Here is a 12,666-nt window from a genome sequence, read left to right as displayed (position 1 = left end):
CCTTCAGAAAGGCGCTTGTGTGGCCTCCAGATGGGCCTGTCACCTGGCTTGTGAAAGTTGGCCCTTGAGAGCAGGAATAGCGGTGTTCATTCATTAACTCACTCACGTGTTCATACACGTATTTGTTCCATGAGCAGATGCTGCTGAGTGACAGCCCTGGCTTGGATGCTGGGTTTGCGGAGCTCTGTTGGCGAGGCTAGGGACAAGTGCCATCATGGGGGGCACAGAGTGAGGACTGCTGGGTGGAAGGATGCACGAGGGGCTGTGACTTGGCAATAGGAAGAGGCTTGAGTTTCAACATTCAGCAGCTCATCAGGTTCTGCCTGGTGGTGTCACTCTGCTGTCCTTTCTTCCCGTGGGCCCTCTGAGCAGCAGGTTCTTGGGCAGGGCCCCACTTCTCACCTCGGTACCCTGCTCCTGGGGGTTCCTGACAAGACCTTGGATGGCAGTCAGCTCCTGCAAAGTTAGGGGGTCCCCAAGACCATACTGAGATCAGCGGGTCACTTGAGAGACACAGGACTCACTGGAAGCTGTTATGTTCACAGTTAGGGTTTATGACAAGCAAAAGGATGCAGGTTACAGTCAGCAAAGGGAAGGGGTGTCTGGGGTGGAGACACCCAGGGTGTTCCGTGCATGGAACTTCTGGGTGTCCCCTGTCTGTGGAGTCTTGTGGACAGCTTTCACTTTTCCTGGCACCAGCGTGTGACAACATGCATGGTGTACTACCGTCCAGGGATGCTCCCTGAGCCTCGGTGTCCAGGGTTTTTACTGGGGCTCATTCACACGGACCCGGCTGACTGCCACACGGGTGATCTCCGTCTCTAGCCCCTGCAGGGGGCGAGCTGATTCCACGTGGCCTAAGACCCCTACCCTAAATCACACCCTTGGCATAGACCACCCAGTGTGGCCCAAGATCCCAGGCAGACAAAGATAGTCTTGTCAGGCAGAGTATTCAGAGGGCTTCTACCTCTTGGGAGCTGGGGACAAAGGCCAGACTTCTCTAGGCCAGGTGGACACTTTCCTGTGCTGCCAGTATGCAACCAGGGACAGGCACAGGGTCCCCCAAAAGAAGTGCAGGGCCCCACACACCTTCCACTGCAAACCTAGAGGCTGTCCTCCGAAGCCTGACAGTCCTGTAGCAAAGTGGGGAGGTGGACGGGAGGCCGTTGCTAGAAAGAAAGGCTCAGACAGAGGTGGGGCCTGGGAGGGTTGGTGTCGCAGCAGTGTGCGAGCCTGAGCATCTTCTCAGTCCCCAGTCCTGTAGATCGTCCCCAACACCAGGCTCTTTCTGGCCTGGAACATGGCGGCTTTGTGGAGTGCTTGGACAGGATGCTCGGGCTCCCTGAGCTGACAGTTCAGCCTGTGGTGTAAGCACTTTCTGTGTCACATGGCAGGCATTCCCACCTACTCCTGGACAAATGGGAGGGGGAAACCGAGGCCACGAAGTGGGGGGCCACATGGTTCTTGAGAGTTGGATGCAATGCAGGCTTCTGCCACAAGGAAGCCTGTGGGTGTCTTGGGTCTGAGGTGACTTGTGCCCAGGCAGGGGTGGGGGCCCCACCCTGCTTGGTCTCCCCCTTCCCCTGGCCGGAGGCTGGCCTGTTTCATCTCGCATGACTGTAGGGTGGGAGGGACACAGTGGGGTGTTCCCAGTGAGGTCTCCAGCCATTGGAGACAGATCCTGGGCGGGCCCCACAGACCCCAAGAACCACCCGGGAAGGATGGAACAAGGTCAGTCTCCCTCCTGACTCCACCACAGCTCGCAGGACACAGCTGTTTACCTGGGTGAGGTGCTCTGCTGGGCGGGCAGCCAGTTCCTGAGCCTCACTTCCCCCTCCAGGATCCAAGGCCCCCCAGGAAGCAGGGGCCGGCGTGGGAGAGCGGGGCGGCGCGGGCAGCCAGCTCGCGGAGCGCTGCCAGGAGCTGTTTGTGAGGGAACGTGAGCTGGCCTTGTTGTGTACACAGTGTCGACCCTAGCAACCGCCCCAGCCCGGGCCAGAGCGGACGCCCATCCTCCCTGAATGCCCGGCCACCACCCCTCGGACACGACGCCTGCCTCCAAAGGGGAGTGGGACAGGCGTCGTGGACCTTCAGCCCTGAGGGCCACGAGTGGCGCTGACCATGCCAGGGACATCTGCTGTTGTTCCCAGGAAAGTGGAATCAGTTATTCAAGGGAGAGGAGGCCAGGTCCCAGCCTCACCTCGAGGCAGCCTTGGCCAGTCAGGGAGCTGGGCTCCTTGGGTCTGAGGTGTGGCCCAGTGGGACAAGTCCCCATGTGCGTGACGACGGGTGGAGGTCTGTGCAGGCATTCGGCCATCCCGGATGAAGGCCCTCCACTGGGCCCAGCTCCAGGGAGGCCAGCAAGAGAGGCAGAGGGAGGCTGGGGGCTTGGGCAGGCCCCCTTAGCACTCAGACAGGGTCTGGCCAACCCACTTGCCCTGTGTGTGCTGCCGGAGGGATCACACATCATGCACTTTGAAAGTCAGCACTGTGCTTCTCAGACGGCCCCTCTGCTTCAGGCCATTGGAAAGATAGTTTCTCCTGTGTCCGGGCGTCCATTCACAGCCTCTGGCCTGTGCCCCGGGAACGCAGTCTTTGGCTGTGATAAGAAATGGCTCCCCTGGGTGGGTGAGGGGCCTCCTCCACGGGCTCTAGGCTCTACGTCTGCCCGGTACTCTGTTGCTCATTCACAAACCATGCAGGTGAACCAGCAAGGCTCCCCCAGGTTCACGGAGGCAGTTCCCCACAGGGCCCGCTGCCCTGCTTAGGGAGAGCTGCCTGGGGCACCTTGGCTTTCTGATTCTGCTGTTTTGGGTGGAGAGACACCTGGCTCCTTTGAGTATCTGAGTCACAGGGTCCCATATCCTCCGTAACTGGTGCCCTTGACCCCATCGCTTGGTTCCTTTCTGGGAGCCCCCCGGGGCGGCACTCTTCATGATGTGCTGGGGAAGTTGTCGGGCCTGCACTGCAGCTGCTGGCTTCTCTTGCAGCTCCAGCTCCAGAAGTCTCAGTACCTGCAGCTGGGCCCAAGCCGTGGCCAGTACTACGGTGGGTCCCTGCCCAACGTGAACCAGATCGGGAGTGGCACCGTGGATCTGCCCTTCCAGGTGAGCCCCCGCCCCCCCCCCCCAACAGCCTCCCACCTGGTGCACGTCATATCCGGGCCCCACCCTGGCCACAGAGTGAGCAAGCGTGTGTGTTGGCCACTGCAGATAGCTGGGGTCACCAGATAATTGCGGCAGCCCGCCTCCCCCCGCCCCCACCTACTCTTTTCCTGTCCCTGGGAAGGCTTGGCCAGGCCTTGCCTGGATCCCCCTGCTTGTCCCCTGTCAGCAGAGCCCACAGTGAGGCTGTGGTCTGGCCAAGAGCATTTCGGCAGCCGCTACACCTGTTGGCCGGCTGTGCGGCATTGGGAACCGCTCGGGGCCTCTGGGGCTTGGCTCCATCCTGCCTCACTAATCCGCAAGCCCAGCAATTCTCAGAAGGAGGCCCTGTGGCCTGACCCCACTTGTCTGCAAACGTTTCTTGGCAGAGACGCACACAACGCGGCTCCCGCAGGCCACACAGCCGCCATGCACGTCCTTATCATAAATAATGAGAGATAAGGCCCACCGCCTGGGTGCCGGGCTGGCCTCTTACCCCAGGCTGTGCCCTGACCCTGGTCTACAGGTGGAAGCAGGGGTGAGGTGGGCCTGGGAGTGGAACCGGGTGCTGGGGCCGCCCCCAGCTTGTCTGGCCTCTGTAGGGACAGGTCCACCAGACGGCCACACACCCTCCCCCTTTCTGGGACAGGGCCTCAGAAACAACCACGTCTGTCCATGTGTTGACAGGCCAGGTGGAGCCGGGCCCGTCCTGCATGGAGTTCAGTCCCCCACCCACCCGAGTCCCTCCTCAGCTCCTCCTCCTCCCACACTACTGCTGGGATGCAGGAGGGCACTGGCCCGGGGTCCCCTAGGCTGGCTCAGGGTCCGCCTGGCTCAGCTCCGCGGCCCCTGGGTTCCTTGGGGCACGGCCCTCTTCAGATGGCCTCTTTGCTGGAGCAGACACATGGGCCTGTTGCGCCAATCCTGAACGTGCTCCAGGACCCTGGCCTCTTTGTCAAGGCCCATCCTGGCTTGAGTTGTCTCCCCTCCTCCTGCCTCTCCCCTTCCTCTGTTTCCCCTACCCCCTTCCCCCTCAAAGGGAGCGTCTCTCTGGGCAGCCCCCCGGTATGGCCCTGGCTAGGGCTGGCGTAGAGCCTCCTCGGGCCAAGGGTATCCTGGGACCTGTTGGGCATCCCGCTGGGGGGCCGGATGAGGCAGGAGTGTCTCAAAGTATCGGTTCTTTGCATTTTCAGCCCAGCGGATATCTGGGGGAGGCCTTGGCAGCGGCTCCTGTCTCTCTGGTAAATGAGCCCCTGGGCTGAGGCCTCGGCGTCCCTGGCACGTGCGCGGGTGCTGGGTATCCCTGCGTGGTCGCCCTAGTGGCCTGGCGGGAAGTGTCCTGTCTGCCAAACGGAAGTGGATCCACTCTGCACCTCCCCCTGCCCTGTGTGGGGAAGTGTGTCTAGTTGCGTCAAGAGGCCCCCGCCTGGGGGATCCGAGCATGGGCATCAATGCTGCATGGTTCGTTCCTGTGACACATGCACATGTATGTGTGTGTGGATCCCAGGTACAGCCTGGTGAACCGGGCTGTGGCCGGGCCCGAGCTTCTCTCTGCCTCTGGCTCCGCTTCAGCTGCCTTGGTTCCCCCCACCCCCACCCCCCGGCCTTCTAAGCATCTCTGGGAGGAGATGAACAGCCCCTGCCCTCCGGTGTTTGTGCCTGGATGGCAAGGTTCCCACCTTCCCTCAGTCACTGAAGTCTCCAGGCCCAAGGCCTTTTGGAGGCAAAAGTGCAGAAAGACCCAAGCTGGCAGGATTCTGTCTGGGCCAGAGAGAAACAGGGGGCCCCAGACTCCAGGGAGATCGGTCAGCCCTGAACACTGGCCCAGGCGTTCAGACGGGTAGGGAAGAGCAGTGATTCCAGCCAGTGGCAGTCTTCCGGAAGGAAATTGCTTTTGCCTGGCTGCCCAGAGAAGACAGAAGGGCCCAAGGGCCAGATGGTGGGGCGGGGGGACTGGCTGCCTCCAGAGCTGGCTAAGGTTGCCAGTCTCGCCCCAGTCAGATGGCGAGGGGCCCCATGGCACCAGGGCAGGCAGGGAGCAGGCTCCCAGGGGCCCCAGGGGCATGGAGCTGGGAGAGGGAGCAAGGTCTGGCTGGAGGCCTCGTGCCAGCCCCAGGTGCTGGAAGGAAGCCCCTTCCAGCCAAGCCGTGGGCCAGGGCTCCGGAAAGCGCTTGCACTTGGCTCCAGTGGTGAAGGGATGAGGTGGTGGGGGAGGGCGTGGGGGGCTCATCTCAATCAAGCCCGGCCAGGGCTCAATAAGGAGCCTCTGGGGAGCCAGCACTTGGCCAGGTGGGCCCCTTGACGTCCTCGGCTGGAAGCCCTGGGGGCTGTCTTTTGGCAGGCCCCTCCAGGGATGACGTGGGTGGGGAGAGGAGGCCAGCCAGGCCCAGGGAGAGAAGGCGGAGGCCTGTTTGCACCTGGCGAGGCTGGGGGGCGCTTGGGCCGTCTGCACCCCTGGCACCCCAGCCGGCACCGGGCCCCGAGCTTGTGCTGCGCTGCCTGGCCCGTGCATGCCAGCCGCACTGCACGCCTGCCGCCCGGCACCCAGGATCCCCAGCTCGCCCCTACCCTGGCAGTGCTCAGAGGCTGGGGGGCCCTGGCTGCAGGAGGAAGCCCGTCTGGGCTGCAGAGTGGGGACAAAGGGTGTCTCAGGAGTGGGTGGGGTGGGCCCTGAGGTCAGATCCTGGGGGCAGAGCTGCATTGGATCTCAGGCCACGGCTGATAACTGTCTGGGTTTCTCTCTCTTTTCTGGTCTCCTTCTTCCTTCCCCCAACCCCCCCCCCCCCCCCCCCCCCCGCCCAGACACCCTTCCAGTCCTCGGGCCTGGACACCAGCCGAACCACCCGGCACCACGGGCTGGTGGACAGAGTATACCGAGAGCGTGGCCGGCTGGGCTCCCCACATCGCCGGCCCTTGTCAGTGGACAAACACGGACGGCAGATATCTTTTACCCGGAGGACGGAGGGGGGCTGTTGGTGACTGCAGGACCTGGAGTCTAGGTGACTGAGCTGCCAGCTCTGGAGCTGGAATAGGGGTTGCCCCAGCCCTCCAGCACTCCCGGGCCAGCACTGAGGGAGGGCACAGCTGCAGGGCAACCCTGGCAGAGGCAGTGTGGCTAGCCGAAGAGCCTTATGCTAGGGCAGGGGCACACGGGGACAGAGGCCCCGGGCTGCTGGAGCATGCAGCCTGCGGGGAGGGTTGGGGAAGGTAAGGTCGGACCCACACCGTGTTGGACGCCTGGCGGCAGTGGAACCCAGAAAGGCTGTGAGCAGGGTGTCCACGTGTTGGGGCCATGCAGAGGGCAGCCCAGCCCAGGCAGCCGGGCCGAGGGGGGTCTGAGCCAGATCCAGACAGATCCAAGGGAGGCTCCATCTGAAGACACAGAATTCTCCTCTGCACCTTGGCCAAGCAGAGATCGTCGGGAGTTTCTCCCCCGCCCCTAAGACTTGGCCGCCTCTTGGTGCTTGGCCAGCCAGCCCCCCCCATCACCAGAGTCTGAGTGGCTGCTCTTGGGACCCCCCCAGCATTCGAGAACAGAGAAGCCTGTTATTTCCCACTTCTCATTCCCATGGCTGGGGCAGCCCGACCAGCTGGGCCCCTCGGGCTCCGGGAGCTGCCCTGTCGGCCTAGAATTAAGAGTCAAGACCCATGTCAGCTGAACGAGACTCCCCACTGCCCCCCACGGGCCCCAGTTTCACAGCCGAGGCCCCTCTTGGAAGGGGCGCAGCCCGCACGTGTGCTTGCAGGGGGTGAGTGCTGAGTGCTAGGTGGACAGGCCGAACCCCGGGGGCTGCTTGCAGCCAGGCAGGAAAGGCCCCCGCCCTGCGGCCCCAGCTGTTTGCAGGCTCCCAGCAGCCTGGCCACAAGGTTCCTGGGGCTCGGGGTGGGGCCTGAGCCAACAGTGCTGTCCCCTTAACTCACACTCAAGCGGACAGCTGCCCGTATGGTACCGTGTACCTCTCGCCGCCCGCGGACACCAGCTGGAGAAGGTCAGTGACCCAGAACCGGCCCTCAGCCCTCTTGTTGGAAACAAAAACAAACTTACATCATGCTTGTGCTTGGAAAACTAATATGCAGTCACTTTAAAATGACAAAACTAAGAAGTATCCAGAAGTTTCTAGAAATCATCTCTAGCCATGTAACGCCAAGGTCATAGCTTTGGAGTCTTCCAGGGATTTTTTTTTCTCCTTCCATGCCTTTTTTTTTCCTTCTTTTATAGACCGAGTTGGGTTTAGGTTGGATATTCAGTATTGTAACTTGTCTTTTTTCATTTAATGCTATATTATGAATGGTTTCTCACATTGCTGAACAGTCACAGAAGATGTAATTATAAAAGTATTATACATTTATTACCAGAAGATCAGGAATACACAAGTGTACCTGGAAGAGGAAGAAAAAATCAATAATGCCATCATCTACAGAGGTCTAGAATAACAATGTAGTTGATACTAATACCTACAGCAAATAACAGGATGGTTGCGCACCAGTGTGAATATACTTATACCACGGAAATGTATACTTAAAAATGGTTAAAACGGTAAACTTTATGTTACATCTGTTTTGCCATACATAAAAAAATATAGGTGACTTCACCAAAGACCGAAAGTAAGTTGTAAAAAAAACCCCCATAAATATGAAATATAATATATGTCATGTAATGTATCATTCAATAATGTAATTAAGCTCCTACTGAGCATGTATTATATATCAGGCCCAATTTCAACCATCATATTCATTAACTGATATAAAATGTACAGAGTGTTGTGGAGTAGGGGCTTTTATTCTCCACATTTTAGCTATAAGGAAAATGAGCACAGAGAGGTCAGAAGACTTGCTCAGGGACGCACATCCGATGTGGGGGCCGGGATCCGGACCAGCTTCTCACTGCTCCTATGGCCCCAGGGTCAGAGACTCAGCTGACCCAATCCCTTGTAACCTGCTCATCTCCTTCAACTAAGTTTCCTCCCTGTCACTCTCAGTGGCTAGGATGTCCCTTTTGGATTCATGCTGCTCTTACTTTCATCCCCAGATTGCCAGCCATGTGGCTTGGACCTGCCCAGCTCCCCTGGGTGCCCACAGTTTCCTGGGTACCCGAGGGGCTCTTCTGGGGACCATCCCTCCAGGCACCTGCAGCTGGGAGTACATTGAGTTACTCCATCCCTGGTGCAGAAGGCAGAGCTCCTGGCAGTTTTCAAGGGGCTGCATTCTTTCCGGGTCGTTCTTCTAGCCTCCTATTACTGCCTCTCCTTTTTGCTCATTACACCTGGTTTGCAGCTGAGCACCCTGGGGTGGCATGGTTGCCCATTGGTGTTTGTCACCAGAAGGGGATCCAGTGATGGGCTGGGACTTGTACTCCCAAGGCTGGGCCACCGTGGGACCGTGGGGCCATCTCTCCAGAGAGTTTCCGCAGGAAGGCACCATCCTTTCCCCCAAAGCTGAGAAGCCCATGGACAGGGTGGGGGTGGGGAGGGGCTGGCTAGGAGTGGAGGGACATCTCTGCTACAGCAGCTTTTTGTCTTCAGCGGGCTTTGCAGATGAAACTCATGGTCACTCCGGTGGTTCTTTTGAGAACAGTGGCCTTGGGGTTTTATGCAGGTCTAACAGCTCGCAAGTATGACCCACTATTCCCACCCTGTCCCCTTGAGCATCTCCTGGATAGAGTGGGGCCAGGACTATCCCATCGTCCCCGCTGGGGCCTAGGTTCACTGTCTCTCTCCTCTCCTCAGGACCAATTCTGACTCTGCCCTGCACCAGAGCACAATGACACCCACCCAACCAGAGCCCTTCACAGGCGGGTCCCAGGATGCACACCAGAAAAGAGGTACTGGCAGGGCACGTGAGCTTCTTTCCTCGGGTCACACGAGTCCAGTGGGTGGCCCCTGTGCTCCCAGAGTTCACAAGCTCATAGGTGGACAGACCTGCAAAGGAAGAGTCAGTGGGTGCTGTGGGACAAGGGGAGAGGCTTGAACATGTTCAGAAATGGTGCTGCTTGAGTTTTTTGTTTTTTTTTTTTCTTTTTAAAGATTTTATTCATTTTCTTGTCAGAGCACAAGCAGGGGGAGCGGCAGGCAGAACAGGTAGAGGGAGAAGCAGACTCCCCTGCCAAGCAAGGAGCCCGATGTGGGACTCAGTCCCAGGACCCCAGGATCATGACCTGAGCCGAAGGCAGACGCTTAACTGACTGAGCCACCCAGGCGTCCCTTGAGTTGGGTTTTGAAGAGTGCATAGGAGTTTTCTGGGCAGAGAAAACCGCCCCTGCAAAGACACATTGGCTTCCATTCATGGATCCAGGGCAGGGCCACACAGTATGCGGGCCTTGCCGGTTCTTACAGTTGTAGGGGGCAGCCAGCCCAAACAAAAGGAGGCATTTATCAGCTCATGACCAAGCAGTCTAGAGCTAGATGTTCAGCTTTAGGTGTGGCTCAATTCAGGGCTTCACGCTGGACCGTTTCCTGGCTCTGCAGCTCAGAACCCTCATGGTTCACAGTCCCTGGACCCATTCTGCCTACTGTGGGTGGAAATGGGGCCAGTTCTTTCCCACCTCTTTCCTAATCTCCTCTCTGACTGGGCTCTGCATGCACCCCTGCAGTAGCTAGGGCAGATCTGTGCCCAGGCCCCCAGCCTCTCCCCAGAGCTGGGCACAGGGGCAGTGTCCCTAGGCCCTTGTGGGAGGGTAGATGCCATCTTAAAAACTGGGGCAGCATCACCCAGAAAGGGGAGCACAGTGCTGTGAGGCTGTGGGAAACCCCACCCAGGCTTGATCTGCCCAGAGACGCAGAAACCAGAGAATTCATCACATACAGTTAAGGTCTGAACACTTACAGGTTTTTGGGTAGCATTGCACTGTGTGAACATGTAAACATACCAGGGAGATTCTGCTGGTAGAATAAGGATTATCAACCAGAACTTCACCCCTTGGGCAGGGGCTGTGCACATGCCATCTTCCCGGGATCCCTGCTCATCAGACAGTGAAGGTAAGATTGCAGAAGGAACTGTCTCCATAATAAAAGTGAGGATTCCAAATGCTCCGGGGGTGAAGAGGACACAGGGCACCTGGTGCTTCCCTCCTGTTCCCAATATTGGGAACCATTCTGAGGGGGCTGTCTCCTTGGTGGGTTCCCCAGGAAAGTGGGACTTTCAAGGTAGGCTTTCCAAGGCAAGCGTCATTATCCCTCGGGACTCTGTGACCATGGAAGGGAGCTGCAACCCAGGGTCCCTTGGCAGCTCAGAGTCCAGTTGTCCTCGGGGTGGAGAGAGGGGAGACCTGCCACCTGCCCCTGTTTCTCTAGGAGGGACCCAAGCAGTGACAGGGTGGGGGGTTAGCCTGGCTGCCCTCCCACCCACCACAGCTGGTCTCTGGGTTTTAAGAAGGAGTTGTTGACCATCTGTGTTCAGTATGGCTCTATTGCAAGTGAAAGACTGAACCTTCAAGACGCATGAAGAAACCGGGTCTCATAAAGATAATGTTTAATCTCACCTTAACCAAAAGGTCCAAAGAAAGGGGCCTTCAGGCACAGCTTGTTCCAGGGCCTTAAAGGATGTCCGTCCAGTCCCTCAGACCTTCCCTCCCTTCCTCTCCTCCTGTGGGGCTGGCTGGCATTGCAACTAATTCGTAAGCCACAGCTACAACGAGTAGATCAACCAACCCCTGGCTGACATTGAGCATCATGGGCTAGGAGGCAGATGACCACAAGGTGGCAGGTGGGGCAAGGAGGCCGGGAGAATTTCTTTGCTGACCTCCAAGGCCTGAGTCGGTCCCATGGGAGGCCGAATTAATACATGTCCTCAGCTCCAGAGCTCCTATTTTCATTTCTTTTTAAGTCACAGGGTCTCTGGCTTATTTATTTATTTATTTTTAGATTTACCTATTTATTTGAGAGAGAGAGCATGCTCATGCTTAAGCATGGGGAGGGGCAGAAGGAGAGGGAGAAAGAGAATCCCAGGCAGACTCCCCACTGAGTATGGAGCCCGACGTGGGGCTCGAGCCCACGACCCTGAGATCCTGACCTGAGCCAAAACTAAGAGTTGGACCCTCAACCGACTGAGCCAACCAGGCGCCCCCACTTACTTGCTTTTTTTTGTTTGTTTTTTTGTTTTTTGGTTTTTTTTTTTTTTTTTAAGATTTTATTTATTTATTTGACAGAGAGCGAGATAGCGAGAGCAGGAACACAAGCAGAGGGAGTGGGAGAGGGAGAAGCAGGCTTCCCGCCGAGCAGGGAGCCCGACACGGGGCTCGATCCCAGGACCCTGGGATCACGACCTGAGCCGAAGGCAGACGCTTAACGACTGAGCCACCCAGGCGCCCCTTACCTTTAAGTTTTTTGTTTTGTTTTGTTTTGTTTTGCTCTGAATGAAACCGTTTGTTGTACTTGAGTGCAACCTCCAGAAGTTGCTGTTGGGGCAGTTACACCTGTGTCATGGTCATGACTGTGTATGTTGGGGAAACTCCCCCCTTGGTGCCACATAGCTTCAGAGTGAAAAGGTTCTGATTCATCCTTCTCTCCCCCACCCCACCCCACCCCACCCCACCCCACTCCAGTCTTACTACTAACAGTTCCAGGAATGGAGGAAACCGCATCGGAGACAGATAAGAATCTTTCTAAGCAAGCATGGGACACCAAGAAGGTAAGAGAATCTTAAGGGCTTTCAGAAACGATTTTCCTTCTTGATCTTTTCTTCAAGCATAGCCTGGTCCAAGATGGAGAAATAGTCTATCGGGGGAGTCTTGCCTTCCCTCAAGGGTGACCCTCACTCAGATTTGATTAGTCGTATAGGCCTCTTTAACATGAACGGCAGGCCTGTTACACTGGCAGAAGCCATGAGAAATGAAAATCCATGTTTGCCGTGGCAGCACGTATACTAAAAAGTACAATGGTACAGAGCTCAGCACGGCCACTGCCCAAGAATGACACGCAAATTCATGAAGCGCTCCAGGTTTTTATGTATGGTATTGGCTGGGAACTAGATTTACTGTGGTGATCAGTTCATAGTATATACAGATATCAAATCATTATGTAACCCGAAACTAATACAATATTATAGGTCCGTTATAGCTCAAAAAAAAAAAAAAAAGTTGAAGCTATGGAGGTTAAGTGATTTGTCCAAGGCTGTGAGGATATTCAGGGTTTAGAACCTGTATCTCCTACTTTTTAGCCTCTGATCTTCCTACTAACCCATAGTTTTGGGTAGTCGTTAATGTTTATGAATGTTGACAGTCATCCTTAAACTTTCATTCATCTGCACAAATAACTACAACGTTTATTAGACTACAAAGTCTACTTGGAATTTCCAATTCAGTTGGAATTTCTGTATTATTTCCAGGTCCAGAAACAAATTTCTCAAGTTCAATCTATAAAATGTCTAGTGGTAAGATAGAATTTGAGCCATGAATACAGATTTCAGAGAATTTGCATACAACAAAATGCACTTAACACCAAAGCTATTTTGAATATTAAAAAAAAAAACTAAATAAAACCCATTACTGGTCAAGTTGTGGTGAAAGGGGCAGCAACATGAATTGCTC

General features: G+C 56.5%; 1 protein-coding gene across 5 annotated transcripts in view; it reads left to right on the top strand.

Moving 5' to 3' along the window:
* CRTC1 (CREB regulated transcription coactivator 1) overlaps positions 1 to 12,666 on the top strand; it is a 78,523-nt gene that overhangs the window by 40,665 nt on the left and 25,192 nt on the right. The window contains exons 2-8 of one of the 5 annotated variants that reach the window (XM_064597562.1): positions 2,991 to 3,107; positions 4,337 to 4,384; positions 5,946 to 6,083; positions 7,071 to 7,132; positions 8,870 to 8,964; positions 10,067 to 10,117; positions 11,683 to 11,768. In XM_064597562.1, the coding sequence (XP_064453632.1) occupies positions 2,991 to 3,107; positions 4,337 to 4,384; positions 5,946 to 6,083; positions 7,071 to 7,132; positions 8,870 to 8,964; positions 10,067 to 10,117; positions 11,683 to 11,768 (597 nt within the window). The remainder of the gene's footprint in view (positions 1 to 2,990; positions 3,108 to 4,336; positions 4,385 to 5,945; positions 6,084 to 7,070; positions 7,133 to 8,869; positions 8,965 to 10,066; positions 10,118 to 11,682; positions 11,769 to 12,666) is intronic. The other 4 variants (XM_064597572.1, XM_064597568.1, XM_045862676.3 and 1 more) reach the window with 4 other exon arrangements.

The sequence above is a fragment of the Mirounga angustirostris genome, unplaced genomic scaffold (assembly GCF_029215605.1).
Source record: "Mirounga angustirostris isolate CCGP_5_RB_7025 unplaced genomic scaffold, mMirAng1.0.hap1 SCAF_1, whole genome shotgun sequence".
NCBI lineage: Eukaryota > Metazoa > Chordata > Mammalia > Carnivora > Phocidae > Mirounga > Mirounga angustirostris.
Note: the sequence above shows the minus strand (reverse complement) of the source record. Positions and strands in the feature narration are given on the sequence as shown.